Raw genomic sequence first — 21,063 nt, 5'->3', positions numbered from 1 at the left:
CAAATCATGCATTATTCCATTTGGTTAACTGATGAGCAGCACAAGTAAGATCAAGAAAAATATTAAAATGTAATCACCCAATTCTCAAGATACATACAGTACATACTAGCACTCACAAACGTGTACACAGCCACCAGCAGTACAGCCTATTAGTGTTAGCATTGATGAGTGTGTGTGTCCGTGTGTACGTTCAATTGCCCATTTCTATGTGTTTATACAGATCCAGATACAATGGGATCACAACAATTTAACAAAACAAATCCTAGGTACATCATTTCCATAAACAATGGAGGTTTAGACCACTAGCTTTTATATTGCAGTAATAAAGAAGGGCCCAGAGCTGTGTTTAGGTCTTCAAAAGGAATAACGCAGCACACACAGGCATTCACACCCAGGCGCGCGCACACACACACACACACACACACACACACACACACACACACACACACACACACACACACACACACACACACACACACAGTGACTTCCAGAATACCATGGAGTTGACAGTTAACTTAATGAGTATTCATCCTCCTGCTACGCTTCTAGCTTCAGGAGGGTACACGGCTGATGCTCATTGGCCAAACATCGCCAGGGGCCATCTCCACGTCTGTGTGTGTGTCTCTGTATGTGTCCTTGTGTGTTTGCGTGTGTCTCTCCTCGTCCAAGACATGTGCCACTGCGTTTTGATTGCTGTTTAAATGAAGAAGCTGTGTGCAGACTCTTCCCATATCCTCCATGTCAGGGCGGGAGGAGAGCAGAGGGAGGGGTACGGAGGGAGGAAGATGGAGGGAGGAGAATGGCGGAAGGAGAACGCAGGGAGAAGAACTAAGGGAGGAGAGTAAAGGGAGGGGGAATAACGGACAGAGGAGGGCAGAGGGAGAAGAGCGGAGGGAGGAGAGTGGAGGAGAGTGAAGGGAGGAGGGCAGAGGGAGAAGAGCGGGGGGAGGAGAGTGGAGGAGAGTGGAGGGAGGAGGGCAGAGGGAGAAGAGTGGAGGGAGGAGACCAGGGGGAGGAGTGTAAAGGGAGGAGAGCAAGGGAGGGTGGTGAACAGAGGGAGGAGAGCAGGGGGAGGAGAGTGGTGGGAGGAGAGCAGAGGGAGGCAGCTCCTACAAAAGCATCCTCGGTCGAAGCTTGCCGCTGAAGTCTGTCTCTCCAGCCGTGTAAGTTTGCATCCCAAATGGCACTCTATTACCTTAATAGTGCACTACCTTTGATCAGAGCCTGTAGGGTAAAGTAGTGAAGTACTGTATATAGGAAATAGGTTGCCATTTGGAATGTAGACTCCCCTCCCCTACCTCTCCACGTTGATCCCTCCTGCTTAGTCAATTAAATGTGAAGGTCTTCCTCCCCCCTCCTTACCCCCTCCTCCCCCATGCTGTCCTCCAGCTGAGAGGTGGCTTTCCCACCACCCCGGCAGGAGAGAGACTCAGGGCAAGACCTGGTTTCATCTACTATTTAAAATCATTTCAAATAATGTGCCTAATTGCGCTGGCCTGTTGCAATTTACCCAATAGAATAGTACACTCCAGGCAGGGTAAAGCAAGTAAAAGATTGAAAGATTTCAAATAGTATTTGAAACCAGCTCTGCTGAGCACCATTGTCTCCTCACGGGAAGAATGGAAGAGAGGAGGGGAGAAGAGAGTAGATGAGAGGAGGAGAGAAGAGGAGAGAAACAGACGAGGGAGGAAGCGAGGGGAGAAGGGTTCATTAGGGTGGTGCTCAGCTGCTGAAACACTGTGGGGAATGCCCAGCCTGCCTCCTCCTAGGGCCGTCACTTAAGACCGCCCGCAAAGACATGCGCTACGTACTGCACACACACACACACACACACACACACACACACACACACACACACACACACACACACACACACACACACACACACAACGTACATACACGCACATGTGTACACACACATCAAAGCAAGATTGATAAAAATGTAAATACAAACATGCTGTAATACAAACACAGTGTCAGACCGACGGACAGATAAAAACACCAGTGTAAATGGGGGGGGGATATCACCGACGTTGCATTACCAACCTAGTAGATAACATCATTTTACTTTTAACATTTTTCCTTTTGAAAACATTTGTGATTAATGTTTTATGAATAGATGGGGAATCGTATTTGTCAGCCACACTCCTATGTGTACTGTATTTAGTATTTATCAGGATCCCCATTAGTTCCTGCCAAAGCAGCAGCTACTCTTCCTGGAGTCCAAACACATTAAGGCCCATCATACCATTTAAAAAAATAAAAAATAAAACCGTACATCACTATATACTATATCATTACACCACTATATACAGTGCATTCGATAAGTATTCAGACCGCTTGACTTTTTCCACATTTTGTTACTATACAGACTTATTCTAAAATGGATTAAATACAAAGAATGTCCACATCAATCTACACACAATACCCCATAATGACAAAGCAAAAACAGGTTTGTGCAAATATATTATAAATAAAAACAGAAATACTTTATTTACATAGGTATTCAGACACTTTGATATGAGCCTCGAAATTGAGCTCAGGTACATCCTTTCCATTGATTACTTTCTTTAATTATTTTTTATTTAACCTTTATTTAACTAGGCAAGTCAGTTAAGAACTAATTCTTATTTACAATGAAGGCCTACCATCATCCTTCATCTACAACTTGATTGGAGTCCACCTATGGTAAATTCAATTGATTGGACATATAAGGTCCCACAGTTGACAGTGCATATCACAGCAAAAACAGCAAAGTACAGAGATATCCTTGATGAAAACCTGCACCAGAGCGCTCAGGCCCTCAGACTGGGCCGAAGGTTCACCTTCCAACAGAACAATGACCCTAAGCACACAGACAAGACAATGAAGGAGTGGCTTTGGGACAAGTCTCTAAATGTCCTTGAGTGGCCCAGCCAGAGCCCGGACTTGAACCCGATTGAACATCTCTGGAGAGACCTGAAAATAGCTGTGCAGCGACGCTCCCCATTCTACCTGACAGAGCTTGAGAAGATCTGCAGAGAAGATTGGGAGAAATTCCCCAAATACAGGTGTGCCAAGCTTGTAGCGTCATAGCCAAGAAGACTCGAGGCTGTAATCATTGCCAAAGGTGCTTCAATAAAGTACTGAGTAAAGGGTCTGAATACTTATGTAAATGTGATATTTCAGCTTATTTTATTTTATACATTTGCCCCCCCCCCACAAAAAAGCTGTTTTTGCTTTGTCATTATGGAGTATTGTGTGTAGATTGATGAGGGAAAAAAAAGGATTTAATACATTTTAGAATAAGGCTGTAACAACAAAATGTGGAAAAAGTCAAGGGGTCTGAATACTTTCCGAATGCACTGTATATACAACACAAAATGTATAATACCACCATGAAACAATATTACAATGTACGTGTGTGTAGAGTACATATGCCAGCATCTGTGTGCATATGTGTGTTTGCCTGTATGTGTGTGTTTGTGTGTCTCTTCACAGTCCACGGTGTTCCATAAGGTGTAGTTTTATCTGTTTTTTTTAAATCTGATTTTACTGCTTGCATGAATGACTTGATATGGAATAGAGTTCCATGTAGTCATGTAGTCTCTGTGTTGTACTGTGTGTTTCCCATAGTCTGTTCTGGACCAGGTGTCATGTCTTGTGGGCTATGCATTGGTGTCTGAGGTGTTGTTTGAACAGACAGCTCGGTGCTTTCAACATGTCCATACCTCTCACAAAGACAAGTAGTGATGCATTCAATCTCTCCTCTACTTTGAGCAGAGCAGCATATTATTATAAATATGTTTTGACCAGTTTACAATCCAGGGTTACACCAAGCGGTTTAGTTTCCTCAAATTTCTCAATTTCCACAATATTCATTACAAGATGAGGTTCAATGGTTTGTCCCAAATACAATGCTTTACATTGTTTTAATATTTAGTACTAGCTTATTACTTGCCACCCATTCTAAAACTGACTCCAGCTCTTTGTTAAGTGTTGCAGTGGTTTCACTTGCTGTGGTAGCTGACATACATAATGTTGAGTCATCAGCATGCATAGACACACAGGCTTTACTCAGAGCCAGTGGCAGGTCATTAGTAAAAATTGAAAAAAAGTAAGGGGCCTAGAAAACTGCCTTGGGGAATGCCCAACTCTACCTGGATTATGTTGGAGAGCTTCCATTAAAGAACAGCCTCTGTGTTCTGTTAGACAGGTAACTCTCAATCCACGATATAGCAGGGGATGTAACGTCATAACAAATACATTTTTCCAGCAGCAGATTATGATCGATAATGTAAAAAGCTGCACTGAAGTGTAACAAAACAGCTCCCACAAGCTTCTTATTATGCATTTCTTTCAGCCAATCATCAGTCATTTGTGTAAGTGCCATACATGTTGCGTGCCCTTCCCTTTAACTTCACTAGGGTAGGGGGCAGCATTCGGAAGTTTGGATGAAAAGCGTGCCCAAAGTAAACTTCCTGCTACTCAGGCCCAGAAGCTAGGATATGCATATAATTGGTAGATTTGGATAGAAAACAGTCCAAAGTTTCCAAAACTGTTAAATTAATGTATGTGGGTACAACAGAACTGATATGGCACGCAAAAACCTGAGGAAAATCCATCCAGGAAGTGCTATTATTTTGAAATGCCTGTTTTTCCATTGAAAGCCTATCCACCATACAAAGACTTATGACCCAGTTCACAATCCCTATGGCTTCCACTACATGTGGCCAGTCTTTAGGCATTGTTTCAGGCTTTTACTCTGAAAAATGAGGGAGAAACACCACTTTCAATGAGAGGACAGTGGATATTTGCAGACTTGAGTCCTGCGCGTGACCGGGAGCGTGCCTTTCTTGTTTTTCCTTTTCTAATGACGAAGCTATTGTCCGGTTGAAATATGATCGATTATTTATGACAAAAACAACCCGAGGATTGATTCTAAACATCGTTTGACATGTTTCTACGAACTTTTATGGTACTTTTTAAATTTTTCATCTGTCTGTTGTGACCGCGCTTTGTTCCAATGGATTACTGAACAAAACGCACCAACAAAACGGAGGTTTTTGAATATAAAGAGGGACTTTATCGAACAAAACAAACATTTATTTTGTAACATGGAGTCTTGGGAGTGCAAACATACGAAGATCATCAAACGTAAGTGATACATTTTATCGCTATTTCGGACTTTTGTTACTCCTCTACTTGGCTGGTTTCTGTTTGTAATGATTGTCTGCTGGGCGATGTTCTCAGATAATCACATGGTTTGCTTTCGCCGTAAAGCCTTTTTGAAATCTGACACAGCGGTTGGATTAACAAGAAGTTTATCTTTAAGCTGATGTATAACACTTGTATCATTTATGTATGTTTATTATGAGAATTTCTGTTTTATTGAGTTTCACGCTCTGCATTTCACCGGATGTTGTTTGAGACAGTGGATTACTGAACAAAACACGCTAACAAAACTGAGGTTTTTGGATATAAAGAGGGACTTTATCGAACAAAACTAACATTTATTGGGTAACTGGGAGTCTTGTGAGTGTAACCATATGAAGATCATCAAAAGTAAGGGATTAATTCTATCGGTATTTCTGACTTTTGTTACTCCTCTACTTGGCTGGTTACTGTTTGTAATGATTTGTCTGCTGGGCGCTGTTCTCAGATAATCGCATGCTTTGCTTTCGCCGTAAAGTCTTTTTGAAATCTGACACTGTGGTTGGATTAACAAGAAGTTATTCTTTAAACCGGTGTATCACACTTGTATGTTTAGTGATTTTTTATAATGAGTATTTCTGTTTTTGAATTTGGCGCTCTGCAATTTCACTGGATGTTGGCCAGGTGGGATGGTAGCGTCCCACACCCCCTAGAGAGGTTAAGCATGCTGAAATGTATTTCTTAATTTGTTTACTGTGAAACAGTAAGATGGCGCAGACAGAAATGGCAGCTCTGCTTCTAGCTCCTTAGCAACTTTGCAGTATTTTTTTGTTTCATCAGTAAGTGTATAGGGAATGTTGTTCCCACTGTGACTATTAAAACCTACCCAAACCAAAAACTGTGTAAAGATGGCAGCATTCACACAAAAATGATAGCGTGAACCACCACATTTAACCACGACAAGGTGACAGGGAATATGATTGAATGTAAACAGTGCAGTTATGCCCTCCATAAGTCAATCAAACAAGTAAAACTTCATTACAGAGACAAAGTGGAGTCACAATTCAATGGCTCAGACATGAGACATATGTGGCAGGTACTCCAGACAATCACGGATTATAAAGGGAAAACCAGCCACATCTTTCTCACAGACAAGCTAAACACCTTTGCCCGCTTTGAGGATAACACAGTGCCACCAACGTGGCCCGCTCCTGAAGACTGTGGGCTCTCGTTCTCCGTGGCTGACGTGAGTAACTCGTTTAAGCGTGTTAATCCTAGCAAGTCTGCCGATGCAGACGGCATCCCTAGCCGTGTCCTCAGAGCACGTGCTGGCTGGGATGTTTATGACAATATTCAATATCTCCCCATCCCAGTCTGCTGTCCACACTTGCTTCAAGATGTACCCAAGAAAGCAAAGTTAACTGAAATAAATGACTATCGCCCCATAGCACTCACATCTGTCATCATGAAGTGCTTTGAGAGGCTAGTTAAGGATCATATCCCATACACTTACCTGACACCCTAGACCCACTTCAATTTGCTTACCGCCCCAATAGAGCCACAGATGATGCAATCACCATCACACTGCACACTGCCCTATCCCATTTGGACAAGAGGAATACCTATGTAAGAATGTTGTTAATTAACCATAGCTCAGCATTCAACACCATAGTATCCTCCAAGATCATCATTAAGCTTGGGGCCCTGGGTCTGAACCCCACCCTGTGCAACTGAGTCCTGGACTTCCTGATGGGCCGTCACCAGGTGGTGAAGGTGGGAAACAACACCTCCACTACACTGATCCTGAACACAGGGGCCTCACAAGGGTCTGTGCTCAGCCCCCTCCAGTACTCCCGGTTCACCCATGACTGTGTGGCCATGCACACTTCCAACTCAATCATCAAGTTTGCAGATGACACAACAGTAGTAGCCTACAGGGAGGAGCTGAGGGTCCTGGTGGAGTGGTGCCAGGAAAATAACCTCTCCCTCAACGTCAACAAGACAACAGAGGGAGCACTGGACCACAGTAGAGAAGGTGAAAAGCTTCCAAGTTCTTCGGCGTACACATCCCTGTCAATCTGAAATGGTCCACCCACACAGACACTGTGATGAAAAAGGCACAACAGCGCCTCTTCAACCTCAGGAGGCTGAAGAAACTTGTCTTGGCCCATAAGACCCTCACAAACTTTTACACATGCACCATTGAGAGCATCCTGTCGGGCTGTATCACCGCCTGATACGGCAACCGCACCGCCCGCAACCGCAGGGCTCTCCATAGGGTGGTGCGGTCTGCCCAGTGCATCACCGGGGACAAACTGCCTGCCTTCCAGGACACCTACAGCACCCGATGTCACAGGAAGGCCAAAAAGATCATAAAAGACATAAACCACCCGAGCTACGGCCTGTTCACCCCGCTATCATCATGAAAGCGAGGTCAGTACAGACGCATCAAAGCTTGGACCGAGGCTGTAATCGCTGCCACAGGTGCTTCAACAAAGTACTGAGTAAAGGGTCTATTTTCAATAAATGTGCAATTATAGTGTATTGTGTGTAGATTGATCATTTGATTTTTTTTAAATCCATTTTAGAATAAGGCTGTAACCTAATAAAATGTGAAAAAGTCAAGGGGTCTGAATACTTTCTGAAGGCACTGTATGGGGTCTCTACGGAGCCAGTAAAACACTCACGTCCATGAACTCCACGTTGGCCTTCGGTCCCGTTGCCTCGTTCAGGATCTTGATGGCCACTGGGATCTTCACAGTCTCGCCTTCCGGGACCCAGATACCCTGAAGAGGGAGAAGAGATGAGGGGGGAGAGGGAAGGTAAGTTAGAGGGGTAGAAGAGGGTGAAGAAAGGAGGAGTGAGTTAGAAGGGATGACAGAAGAGGAAAGAGGGAGGTGGAGGAGGGCAGGAGAGGTGAGTTAGACGGAGGGAAAAGGAAAAATGTGTTTAAAAAAAGGGTGAGGAGAGCTGAGTTAGACTGCAGCTGAATCACACAGTCGGACACTGTTTTCTCTAGACATAGTTCAGACCTCTACACTGTGAGACATAGTTCAGACCTCTACACTGTGAGACATAGTTCAGACCTCTACACTGTGAGACATAGTTCAGACCTCTACACTGTGAGACATAGTTCAGACCTCTACACTGTGCTACATAGTTTAGACCTCTACACTGTGAGACAAAGTTCAGACCTCTACACTGTGAGACTTAGTTCAGACCTCTACACTGTGAGACAGTTCAGACCTCTACACTGTGAGACATAGTTCAGGCCTCTACACTGTGAAACATAGTTCAGACCTCTACACTGTGCTACATAGTTTAGACCTCTACACTGTGAGACAAAGTTCAGACCTCTACACTGTGAGACATAGTTCAGACCTCTACACTGTGAGACATAGTTCAGACCGCTACACTGTGCTACATAGTTTAGACCTCTACACTGTGAGACATAGGTCAGACCTCTACACTGTGAGACTTAGTTCAGACCTCTACACTGTGAGACTTAGTTCAGACCTCTACACTATGAGACATAGTTCAGACCTCTACACTGTGAGACATAGTTCAGACCTCTACACTGTGAGACATAGTTCAGACCTCTACACTGTGAGACATAGTTCAGACCTCTACACTGTGCTACATCGTTTAGACCTCTAAACTGTGAGACATAGTTCAGACCTCTACACTGTGAGACATAGTTCAGACCTCTACACTGTGAGACATAGTTCAGACCTCTACACTGTGAGACATAGTTCAGACCTCTACACTGTGAGACATAGTTCAGACCGCTACACTGTGAGACATATTTTAGACCTCTACAATGTGAGACATAGTTCAAACCTCTACACTGTGAGACATAGTTCAGACCTCTACACTGTGAGACATAGTTCAGACCTCTACACTGTGCTACATAGTTCAGACCTCTACACTGTGAGACATAGTTCAGACCTCTACACTGTGAGACATAGTTCAGACCTCTACACTGTGAGACATAGTTCAGACCTCTACACTGTGAGACATAGTTCAGACCTCTACACTGTGCTACATAGTTTAGACCTCTACACTGTGAGACAAAGTTCAGACCTCTACACTGTGAGACTTAGTTCAGACCTCTACACCGTGAGACAGTTCAGACCTCTACACTGTGAGACATAGTTCAGGCCTCTACACTGTGAAACATAGTTCAGACCTCTACACTGTGCTACATAGTTTAGACCTCTACACTGTGAGACATAGTTCAGACCGCTACACTGTGAGACATAGTTCAGACCTCTACACTGTGAGACATAGTTCAGACCTCTACACTGTGCTACATAGTTTAGACCTCTACACTGTGAGACATAGGTCAGACCTCTACACTGTGAGACTTAGTTCAGACCTCTACACTGTGAGACTTAGTTCAGACCTCTACACTATGAGACATAGTTCAGACCTCTACACTGTGAGACATAGTTCAGACCTCTACACTGTGAGACATAGTTCAGACCTCTACACTGTGAGACATAGTTCAGACCTCTACACTGTGCTACATCGTTTAGACCTCTAAACTGTGAGACATAGTTCAGACCTCTACACTGTGAGACATAGTTCAGACCTCTACACTGTGAGACATAGTTCAGACCTCTACACTGTGAGACATAGTTCAGACCGCTACACTGTGAGACATATTTTAGACCTCTACAATGTGAGACATAGTTCAAACCTCTACACTGTGAGACATAGTTCAGACCTCTACACTGTGAGACATAGTTCAGACCTCTACACTGTGAGACATAGTTCAGACCTCTACACTGTGAGACATAGTTCAGACCTCTACACTGTGAGACATAGTTCAGACCTCTACACTGTGAGACATAGTTCATACCTCTACACTGTGAGACATAGTTCAGACCTCTACACTGTGCTACATAGTTCAGACCTCTACACTGTGAGACATAGTTCAGACCTCTACACTGTGAGACATAGTTCAGACCTCTACACTGTGAGACATAGTTCAGACCTCTACACTGTGAGACATAGTTCAGACCTCTACACTGTGAGACATAGTTCAGACCTCTACACTGTGCTACATAGTTTAGACCTCTACACTGTGAGACATAGTTCAGACCTCTACACTGTGAGACTTAGTTCAGACCTCTACACTGTGAGACATAGTTCAGACCTCTACACTGTGAGACATAGTTCAGACCTCTACACTGTGAGACATAGTTCAGACCTCTACACTGTGAGACATAGTTCAGACCTCTACACTGTGCTACATAGTTTAGACCTCTACACTGTGAGACATAGTTCAGACCTCTACACTCTGAGACATAGTTCAGACCTCTACACTGTGAGACATAGTACAGGGCTTGCTCTTGCGTAACAGCAGACCTGACCTGGATGTGCATGTGATCCTTACTATGTGCCTATGGGATTCTCTCTCTCTCTCAATTCAATTTAAAGGGCTTTATTGGCATGGGAAACATATGTTTACATTGCCAAAGCAAGTAAACATCTCTCTGTCTGTCTGTCGGTCTCTCTCTCTCTCCCTCATCTCTCTGTCCATTTCTCCCTCCGTCCTCTCTCCCTCTCCCTCCGCTCTCTGTCCTTCCACCTTTAAACACCTCCTAATTTCAAATGAGCAAAACAAGTGATTGTGGTATGTGAGTGTATGTGATAAGGTGATACCTTGTAGACGGTCCCGAAGGCCCCCGAGCCCAGTATCTTGACCCTCTTGAGTTCAGTCTCTTTGAGAATGCGGAGCTGGGCCTGGTTAGGGGCTGTACCACTAGGTGTTAGTGGCTCCACCAGCTGTAGGGAGACACAATCAATCAACTCATCAGTAAATTAGTCAGTCAATTAATCGATCAATCAATCGGCAATATGTTAGTTCCTCACTCCATCAACCAGTCAATTAACCAATCTATCCATCAAGCAATTAAGCAACCAACCAGTCACATCTCCCATGGGCATGGCACTCTTTAAACTTTTACAGAAATTGTATGAAAGAGTAGTTGTTTCATTATCTTTCAAGTGGAGAAGAATCAAGTAGAGGCAGAGAGAGGACGGAGGAGAGAGAGAGGAGGGGACAGAGAGAGAGAGTGAGAGAGGGAGGAGATGGTGAAAGAGAGAGGATAATAGCGGGAAGGAGGGGTGAGAGATAAAGGGAGAAAGAAAGAAAAAGATAGATAGGGGAGAGAAAGAGAAAGAGAGTGAGGGACAGAGCGCAGAGAGAGAAAGAGACAGGGGAGGGAGGGAAGAAAGAGAGCGGGAGGGAGAGAGGGAAATGGAGAGAGAGAGAAAGAGAGAGAGAAGGGAGAGAGAGAACGAGTAAATCAGCTCCCTTCTCTCAGCTGTGGCCATGCCCCCCGGCTCATCACTGCTGTCTGATTAAAAAACAATAGCTGTTCTTCATTTAAATGGAATTCTAAATCAGTATCGCATTAGAGCTAAGGAGAGGGGGAGTGGGGAATGAGGGGGGTATGGAAAGAGAAAGTGAAGCAGAGTGGGGAAGGAGAGGGGGAAGGAAGAAAAGAAGGATAGAGGAAAGGGGAGAGGGAGAGGGAAAGAGAGGGAGGGGCAGGGAAGGTGAGAGGGAAGGAGAGGGGGAAAGAGAGGGGGGAGGAAAAGAGTGAAGAGGGCGCCACAAATCCGTCGCCCTGGACATCAGGGAGCTGTCCATTACATGAGGTGCTGAATGTGTGGTAGCAAGGACAGGGAGGGAGCTGTCCACCAACCTCCTCTTATCTGTGGTGCTGAAAACTGAGGAAGACTACAAGGACACTACCATTCACTAAGTAGTCTCTACGAGTAGAGTCATTCCCTGCTTGTTACTCCCTAACTGACGTCAAAGCACTAAGGTTGCATCGAGGCAGGTTATACTGACTAAAATAATAGGAAAGAAGTTGGTAGTGTGTGTGTGTGTGTGTGTGTGTGTGTGTGTGTGTGTGTGTGTGTGTGTGTGTGTGTGTGTGTGTGTGTGTGTGTGTGTGTGTGTGTGTGTGTGTGTGTGTGTGCAGGTAACCAAGATAGCACAGTGGGGAGAAGAGGATGGAGAGAGTGTGAGAGAGCAGTAATGTAAGGTATAGTGGAAAAAGCCACAATCTTGTCATTATTGAAACAACTTGTAAAGAGCCTAGTGCACCATCACTTGATGGCACTGTAACTGTATGGTACACTCTAAAAAATGCTGGGTTGTTTGGTTGATCCAACTGCTGGTTTGCAGGGCATTGGGTCACTTTGTTGGGTTCGTTGTGTTCTTTAAAAACTGCTGGGATATTGGGGCTGGGTTATTGAGATATGACCCAGTGGGTTATTGAGATATGACCCATTGGGTCAGATCAGAAGACTGGAGGCATAGTTTAGTAGGGGTGTGACTTTCAGATAGATATTTTTAGCCACCCTTGAGAATAAAGGTCATACATGTTCTGTTGTATAGCTATCACAACAACAACAAAAAATACAGTGTGCAGGTGTGGCTGGTAGCCCAAGGGCTTCTATAGAAACCACACCACAAAAAACAATATACCACACACGTGTACAAAAATAATTAAAACAGATAACAAAACCTACTAATCATAAAGGTACAAATGAACTGATAGGCCATCACAATATTTTGCATGTGTGGATGTGAGTGTGAGTTGGGCTATACGGAGGAGATTACTGAGTAGTTTGGTTCATCAGACTGACCCCCAGTCTACGCTTAAAGTTATTGAGGGAAAATGAGGTTTTGGCAATTCCAGAGTATGGTACTGTACCTCTGTATCTGATAGAGAATTGACTATGTGAGGTGCGGCAGTGGGGAGGGTGAAGGTTATCACAGTGCCTTGTGATATATAGATAGATTTCAGAATGAACCTGGAAGAATCCATTGAAAGGTAAACTGTCTGGGAGGTATGAGTATTTGTAGATGAAAATACATAACTGGCGTAAAAAAGACAAGATATTGAGTTTTTTAAACAAAGGTGCAGATGGAGCCAGGTAATTAGAGGTGGCTAGTCAAGCAATTATTTTTTAATGATGAGTATTTTGAGCAAGTAGCAGGCACATGTAGTGGCCCAGACAATACTACAGTAAATTAGATATGGGTAAATTAAACAAGACCCAGCTTCTAGGTCAACACAGGATGAGTGTAAAAAAATACCAAATTGAAGGATAAATTAACCCATATTTGGGTAATCCCAACAACCGAACTGGCTGGGTGAAAATAATGTTCTGTTCAATATTTACTCAGTGATGGGTTACCAAATAACCCAAATTGGATTGTCTTTAATCCAGCATTTTTTTGAGTGCAGTACATCCAGGCTTTTTCACTACACTATGTGGTGTTGAGAGCTTTAATGGAACCTGAACCTACTGTCTGTTAACACAGAGTACACTCTTCTCCTCTCCTCCCCTTTCCTCCCATCCCCTACTCTCTTCTCCTACACGGTGATAGAGTGAATGCCTGTCTGTCTTTCTGTCTGTCCTCTCTGCAGGCAGCACTCAGAGTGAGCAAGCGCTACACTGCCCTCAACATTAGCAATAGAACAGGACACATACAGTTAAAGTCGGAAGTTTACATACACCTTAGGCAAATACATTTAAACTCCGTTTTTCAAAATTCCTGACATTTAATCCTAGTAACAATTCCCTGTTTTAGGCCAGTTAGGATCACCACTTTATTTTAAGAATGTGAAATGTCAGATTAATAGTAGAGAGAAGGATTTATTTAAACTTTTATTTCTTTCATCACATTCCCAGTGGGTCAGAAGTTTACATACACTCAATTAGTATTTGGTAGCATTGCCTTTAAATTGTTTAAATTGGGTCAAACGTTTTGGGCAGCCTTCCGCAAGCTTCCCACAATAAGTTGGGTGAATTTTGGACCATTCCTCCTGACAGAGCTGGTGTAACTGGGTCAGGATTGTAGGCCTCCTTGCTCGCACACACTTTTTCAGTTCTGCCCACAAGTTTTCTATAGGATTGAGGTCAGGGCTTTGTGATGGTCACTCCAATACCTTGACTTTGTTGTCCTTAAGCCATTTTGCCACTACTTTGGAAGTATGCTTGGGGTCATTGTCGATTTGGAAGACCCATTTGCAACTAAGCTTTAACTTCCTGACTGATGTTTTGAGATGCTGTTTCAATATATCCACATCATTTTCCTCCCTCATGATGCCATCTATTTTGTGAAGTGCACCAGTCCCTCTTGCAGCAAAGCACCCCCACAACATGATGCTGCCACCCATGTGCTTCACGGTTGGGATGGTGTTCTTCGGCTCGCAAGCCTCCCCCTTTTTCCTCCAAACATAAAGATGGTCATTATGGTCAAACAGTTCTATTTTTGTTTCATCAGACCAGAGGACATTTCTCCAAAAAGTATGATCTTTGTCCCCATGTGCCGTTGCAAACCGTAGTCTGGCTTTTTTATGGCGGTTTAGGAGAAGTGGCTTCTTTCTTGCTGAGCGGCCTCTCAGGTTATGTCGATATAGGACTCGTTTTACTGTGAATATTGTCACGTTCACTATCTTCAAACTCCCTGTCATATATCAGCCAAAGCACAGCGTTCCGGTAATTCCAAATTCTTTATTTGAAGAAAACCGAACAAAACAATAAACAGGTAAACAGAAAGAAACATGACGCAACTGTGGCGCACACAAAACACTCACAGAAACAATAATTACCCACAAACATAGGTGGAGAAAAGACTGCCTAAGTATGATTCCCAATCAGAGACAACGATAGACAGCTGCCTCTGATTAGGAACCATACTCGGCTAAACACAAAGAAATAGAAAACATAGAATGCCCACCCCATGTCACACCCTGACCTAACCAAACAGAGAAATACGGCTCTCTCAGGTCAGGGCGTGACAAATATAGATACTTTTGTACCTGTTTCCTCCAGCATCTTCACAAGGTCCTTTGCTGTTTTTCTGGGATTGATTTGCACTTTTCGCACCAAAGTACGTTCATCTCCGGGAGATGAAGGCACAGTCAACTTAGTGTATGTAAACTTCTGACCCAATGGAATTGTGATACAGTGAATTATAAGTGAAATAATCTGTCTGTAAACATTTGTTGGAAAATGTGTATGTAAACTTCCGACTTCAACTGTATGTATCAGGCGTCTCACAGTATGTAGCTACTAGCTACAGTACTGAATGGGACTAAAATATGAACCTAAAACATGGCTAGTGTTCTGAAACTCAATTACAGTGAAACTGAATGATAGGCTGCCTGTTAATGTTATTTCACAGTCATCTTTATAACTAATATCATATATCTCCTATCACATGTACAGTACTGGTGCTCTTTGCAGACATGCAGACCTGGCAGTGGTTATGTCCTAGAATAAGGTGCCATTAGGGACTTACCCATCTCTTCTCTATCCTATCCATTCATTCTGATCAGACGAGGGAGAGGGGGGAGACAATGCTCTTGATATTTCATTAAGAGTTCCAAATGCAGACAGAACGCTTCCTGATTGGGGTCGCCTGGCAGGGAGTGGAGCAAGGCAGGCTGGGATATTCATTAAGATGGATGTTTTGAGGGGATGAGAGATCTGCGCTCTGCTCCCCACCTCCCTGCCTGTTTGGGCTGCGTCATGGTCCCCTATTCCCTACATAGTACACTAGTTTTGACCAGGGTGTAGCCTGAGGATGCATCCAAAATGGCAGCCTATTTATTGTATAGTGGACTACATTTGTAGGGTATAGGGTGCCATTTGGGTTGCAACCATGATGAGAGAATAAAAGGTTTCTGTTATCCAGATGACATGAGTACAGCCTGAGCTGCATTCCAAATGGCAACATGTTCCCCTACAAGCCCTGTTCAAAAGTAGTGCACTATGTAGGGAATAGGGGGCCATTTGGATGCAGGCTGACATCTTTCTATTCCATTTGATGGATGAGCTGCCTAATTATCCAAAGAGACAGTGACAGGAGACAGTTCTGCTGTTCAGAGTCAGGAGGAAGCAGGGAGCATTGTTATGCATAGGCTTGTAGGATTGTGTGCGTGTGTGCATGTGTGCATGTGTGTGTGTGTGTGTGTGTGTGTGTGTGTGTGTGTGTGTGTGTGTGTGTGTGTGTGCGTGCGTGCGTGCGTGCGTGCGTGCGTGCGTGCGTGCGTGCATGCATGCATGCATGTGTGTGTGTGTGTTCCTCTCATGTTAGCCTGTACTCTAAGACAGTGTTTTGTAATGCTGGTCAGGAGCAGATACTCTGTAAAACTCAGATACAACAGGACATATCTACCTCTAAATAAAAGTAATGTTGTAATACAGTAATGGCTGTTGTGTTCGCGTTTCTAGACGAGGTACAGTACAGTGGCATAATGTTCTATAAAAGCAGTGCAACAAGATGATTGAGATTTTAATAAGGTGTGATTGTATTTGTGTTGCTTGTGTTGCCTGGTTCAGAGTCAGGTCAATATGAGTACTGATGATATTTTTGTTGACTCTGGGTTGAAGCTCTGGTATTCTAAACATTAACAAAGGAGAGGAGGGAGCGAGGAGGGAAAGGGAGGATGGAGAAAGGAGAGGGAGAGAGGTAAGAGAGTAGTGGGAGAGAGGATGGAGAATGGAGAATAGAGAGAGAGAGAGAGAGAGAGAGAGAGAGAGAGAGAGAGAGAGAGAGAGAGAGAGAGTTCTTTATTGAACCATTCTCATTTCATTTAAAACTCAAGACCCAACCCCCCCCCTAAAAATAAAACCAAAAATACATCCTGTGATGCATACATGTACCATACTCGCCTTTCCAGCAACCACATGATACAAACCAACATCACAATACTCAAAACAATACCCACTCCTACAACCGTATATTCAAAACATTTTCCCCAGCTATACAGACAGCCCCCCCAACACACCGTATCTCCTGAAACATCTCCACACTTTTTATCATTTCATAGAACTCAAACTCAACCCTAAGGCGCGCAGAGACCATCCCATTAAACAATAGTAAAGGGTCTGTTATCCCCCACCTTTGACCCTGTTCCTCCTTGTTAGCCAAATAGACAACTTCGCCTGAGCAAACAAAAAATTCAACAAAACACATTTGGCCTTCTCCTTATTTGAATACCTGTATGCCATTATGAACACCCCAACAGTAAAGACCACCCCCAACCTCTCACACAGACATTCCAACAGAGACATTAATGGAATTAACCTGGTGCACACAGAAAACACATGGTGCACTGTTTCTTTCATTTTACAGAAAGGACACTCCTGCCCAACTCCCGGTTCAACCCGTGCCAGCCAGCTGTTAGTGGCCAGGGCTCCATGTAGAACCCTCCACTGGAGGTCCCCTGACCTCTTTGGTGCTGGGGGTTTGTAGAGCCCCCTCCATCTAAAACCCACCATACTCTCCGCCCCACATATCTCCTGCCACTGATGTGCCTTTACTCCTGTTAGGCTCCTAATGTTCCTCACCTTAACGCAGAGGTTGTAGAGGGCTTTACCTACCACCCCTTCAAACTCGCCCAGGCTCGGAGTGTTAAAATCGAACAAGTCCTCCAGACCCCCTTGCCAGTCTCTAGTCTCTGCCGTCACCTGCAGTGGCGGAAAACTTGGTGGCCCCTCTCCCTTTGGCTGCTCAAACATCCCTCTTACCGGCTCAGACAGTGCCTCCTGGACCTCCTCCAGGAATCTCTCCAGCAGCCTAAGAGACATTATCCCTGTTTGCTGTGCCAAGACTTCCGGGCTTTTCCACCCCTCCTCTCCCAGCAGTCTCAAGTCACCCAGCCTTTTTACACCCCCTGCCATCAGTTGTCTCTGCAGGGTGGCCGACTGGACCGATCTCAAAGGGATGGCTAGGTTGTTGAAGATAGGCTCCTCCCACACCCACAGCCCAGGCTCCACACCCCCTTCTCGTATGTGCCTTAGCAGCTGCCAGGTCCTCAGCACCCCAGAGTAAAAGTCTGAGAGACCTGCTGTACTCAGCCTCTCCAGCTTCATGAGGAACAGCTGCCGGTCCAACCCTAATCCGCCAGCTCTCCTCAGCAGCGCGCATGCTGGTTCCCTCCAGCCAACATCAGTATGGTACAGCAGTCTCTGCACCGCCTTTAGCCGGAAAGCAGCCATCCTGCTCTCCAGTTCCACCAGGCCCTGTCCTCCTTCATGGACGGTCATATACAACACTGCTGCCCTCAGCCAGTGATGGCCCGACCAGAAGAAGTCCACCAGCTTGCGTTGCAGGTCTGTGAGCAGACCGGCGGGGGGGTTGAGGACAGCCAGTTTATGCCACAGGGAAGATGCCACCAGGTTGTTAATTATCAGCACCCTCTCTCTATATGACACTTGGGACAGGAGCCACCTCCACCTGGCCAGTCTTGACACCACTGCCTGTGACAGCCCCTCCCAGTTCTTCCTGACCCACCTCTCCGAGCCCAGGTACACCCGCAACACTTTAAGCCCTTCACAACCCCACTGCAAACCCCCTGGAAGCAGAGGAGGAGCCCTATCCCCCCATGCCCCGCATAACAGAGCTTTGCTCTTGCCCCAGTTTACCTTAGCTGAAGAAGCTCCCTCGTACACCTTCAGACTGGTCTCCAGTGCCTGCATATCTTGGCCATCCCTGACCATCACAGAAACATCATCTGCATATGCTGACACTGCTATTCCTGTCAACACATCCATGCCTGTCCAGCACACTCCCTGCAGTCTCCTGCGTAGCAGTCCTAAAAAAGGCTCAATGGCTAGTGTGTATAACTGCCCAGATAGAGGGCATCCTTGTTTAATGCCCCGTCTCACCCAGACTGGCCTACTGAGCCCCCCTCCCACCTTGACCATGCATGACGCCCCAGCATACAGCTTCACACAGGTCAAAAAACTCCTCCCAAACCCAAACACAGACATCACATTAAACAGATACTCATGGTCCACTCTATCAAAAGCCTTCTCTTGATCTAAAGAGACCAGTCCGAAGTTCACATTAGACCCTCTCGACAAGTCCAACATGTCCCTAATTAAGAACAAGTTGTCCGTGATTGAGCGTCCCGGTACACAATATGTTTGGTCCTTATGTACTATCGAGTCCAAGTGGGACTTCAGTCTGTTAGAGAGGACCTTGGCAAATATCTTGTAGTCCGCACAGAGCAATGCCACAGGCCTCCAGTTCTTAAGTTCACACAAGTCCCCTTTTTTGGGCAGGAGAGTCAGAGCCGCCCGACGGCAGCTCATCGGCAACTCTCCTACCCCGACGCATTCACGCAACACGCAAAAGAAATCCTGTCCAATTATTCCCCAGAATTTTTTATAAAACTCCACTGGGAGTCCATCAACCCCCGGTGCACGACCGGTGGACATCTGGGTTACGGCCTCTGCCAGTTCATGGCACAACAGAGGAACGTCCAAATCATCCCTCTGTGCCAGAGAGAGTTTAGGGAGTCCTGTGAACAAGACCTAAGCACACTCTTCTGCCCTATACAATTCAGTATAAAACTCCACAGTCTGCCCCCGCATCTCACCCACCACAGAGGTCACCCGTCCATCAGACAGCCGTAGACAATGCATACCCTTGGCTTCACTGCTCTGTCTTTCCAAACCAAAGAAGAAGGAGCTGGGAGCATCCATCTCCTTGAGCATGGAGAATCTAGCTCTTACAAGTGCTCCCTTTGCTTTAACCTGGAAAAAGCTGCCCAGGTCCCTGCGTAATTCAGCTAAATTAGCCTGGAGGCCTACATTGCCTTGCCCCACCATCTGTACCTCCATCTCACTAATACACCGCTCTAGTTCCCCCAAAACTCTCCTAGCCTCTGAGGATGAGAGAGCTGTGTACTGTTGACAGAAAAGCCGAATTTGGACTTTCCCCACATCCCACCATTGGCTCAGAGACTCATAATCCTCTATTCGCTGCCTCCACCTTTCCCAGAAGGTCTGGAAACCTGTGCAAAAAGTGGCATCTTGTAAGAGCTTTACATTGAATTTCCAATAGGATGCCTGCCGGGGCCCTGGTGAAATAGACAGCCGAGCCATGGTTATGTGATGATCGGAAAACCCCACCGGGAGAATGGTAGCGCCCAACAGCCTATTGCTCTGATTCCTAGACATATAAAACCGATCAAGTCGGGCTGCACTCACCCTAGCCCCAAAAACCTTCACCCATGTATACTGTCTTGTGTTCGGATGTTTAGTTCTCCAAACATCCACTAGGTCAAACTGATTAATAATATCCCTTAACACTCCCACTGACACTGAATGAGGCTCTTCCCCATTTCTGTCTTTTGTAAAATCCATTGTGCAGTTCCAGTCCCCTCCAACCACCAGTGTCTCCTCAGGCGCTACCTGTGAGAGTTCCTGTCTAAGACTCCCAAATAGAACCCCTCTTTCTCTCCCTGTGTTAGGCGCATACACATTTATAAAGACAAACCCCATGTTGTTCATTTCTGCTTTAACAACAAGGAGCCTACCCCTACACACCTCCTTTGAGGAGCAAATTTTTACAGACAGACCCAGTGCAAAAAGGACTGCCACTCCTGCACTAAGATTTGTCCCATGGCTCAACACACTTGCCCCTTTCCACCAGAGCCCCCAATCGACTTCATTCAATACATCACTATGTGTCTCCTGCAGAAACAACACCTGTACTTTTTTTGGTTTTACATATTCACCCAACACACTCCTCTTTCCCGCATCTCTGGCGCCATTTATATTGAGTGAGCCTACCCGAAGAGTCTCCATAAGAAGTGGGAGAAAAGCCAGCAGAGAAAGAGACCAATAGCAAAGCTCAAAACCCCAGTGTCAGAAAGAAAATATACATCTAAACAGTGTCCGAAGGTAGACCCTTACGCACTGTTGTGACCCACTTCCTCAACCTAAACTGTTTCCTGGGTGAGAAGACACCATGCCCCTCATTTTTCACAGCATGTTGTACTGATCGTACAAACTTTCTTGAATCAGGGAAGAAAGCCTCAAGATTGACTTTTTTCCCCTTGGTCTCATTCAGGAACCTTGTCAGTTCTCTCAACG

The 21,063-nt window shown here is 45.2% G+C and overlaps 1 protein-coding gene across 2 annotated transcripts in view; it reads right to left on the bottom strand.

Annotated features, from left to right (window-relative positions):
* The window catches only part of LOC115155636 (receptor tyrosine-protein kinase erbB-4-like), a 567,818-nt gene that overhangs the window by 57,739 nt on the left and 489,016 nt on the right, over window positions 1-21,063 (bottom strand). For both annotated transcript variants that reach the window (XM_029702449.1, XM_029702450.1), the window contains exons 19-20: window positions 10,804-10,926; window positions 7,821-7,919 (exon numbers count right to left, since the gene is read on the bottom strand). In XM_029702449.1, the coding sequence (XP_029558309.1) occupies window positions 7,821-7,919; window positions 10,804-10,926 (222 nt within the window). The remainder of the gene's footprint in view (window positions 1-7,820; window positions 7,920-10,803; window positions 10,927-21,063) is intronic.

Source organism: Salmo trutta, chromosome 20 (genome assembly GCF_901001165.1).
Source record: "Salmo trutta chromosome 20, fSalTru1.1, whole genome shotgun sequence".
NCBI lineage: Eukaryota > Metazoa > Chordata > Actinopteri > Salmoniformes > Salmonidae > Salmo > Salmo trutta.
This window is presented reverse-complemented; position numbering and strand designations above follow the sequence as displayed.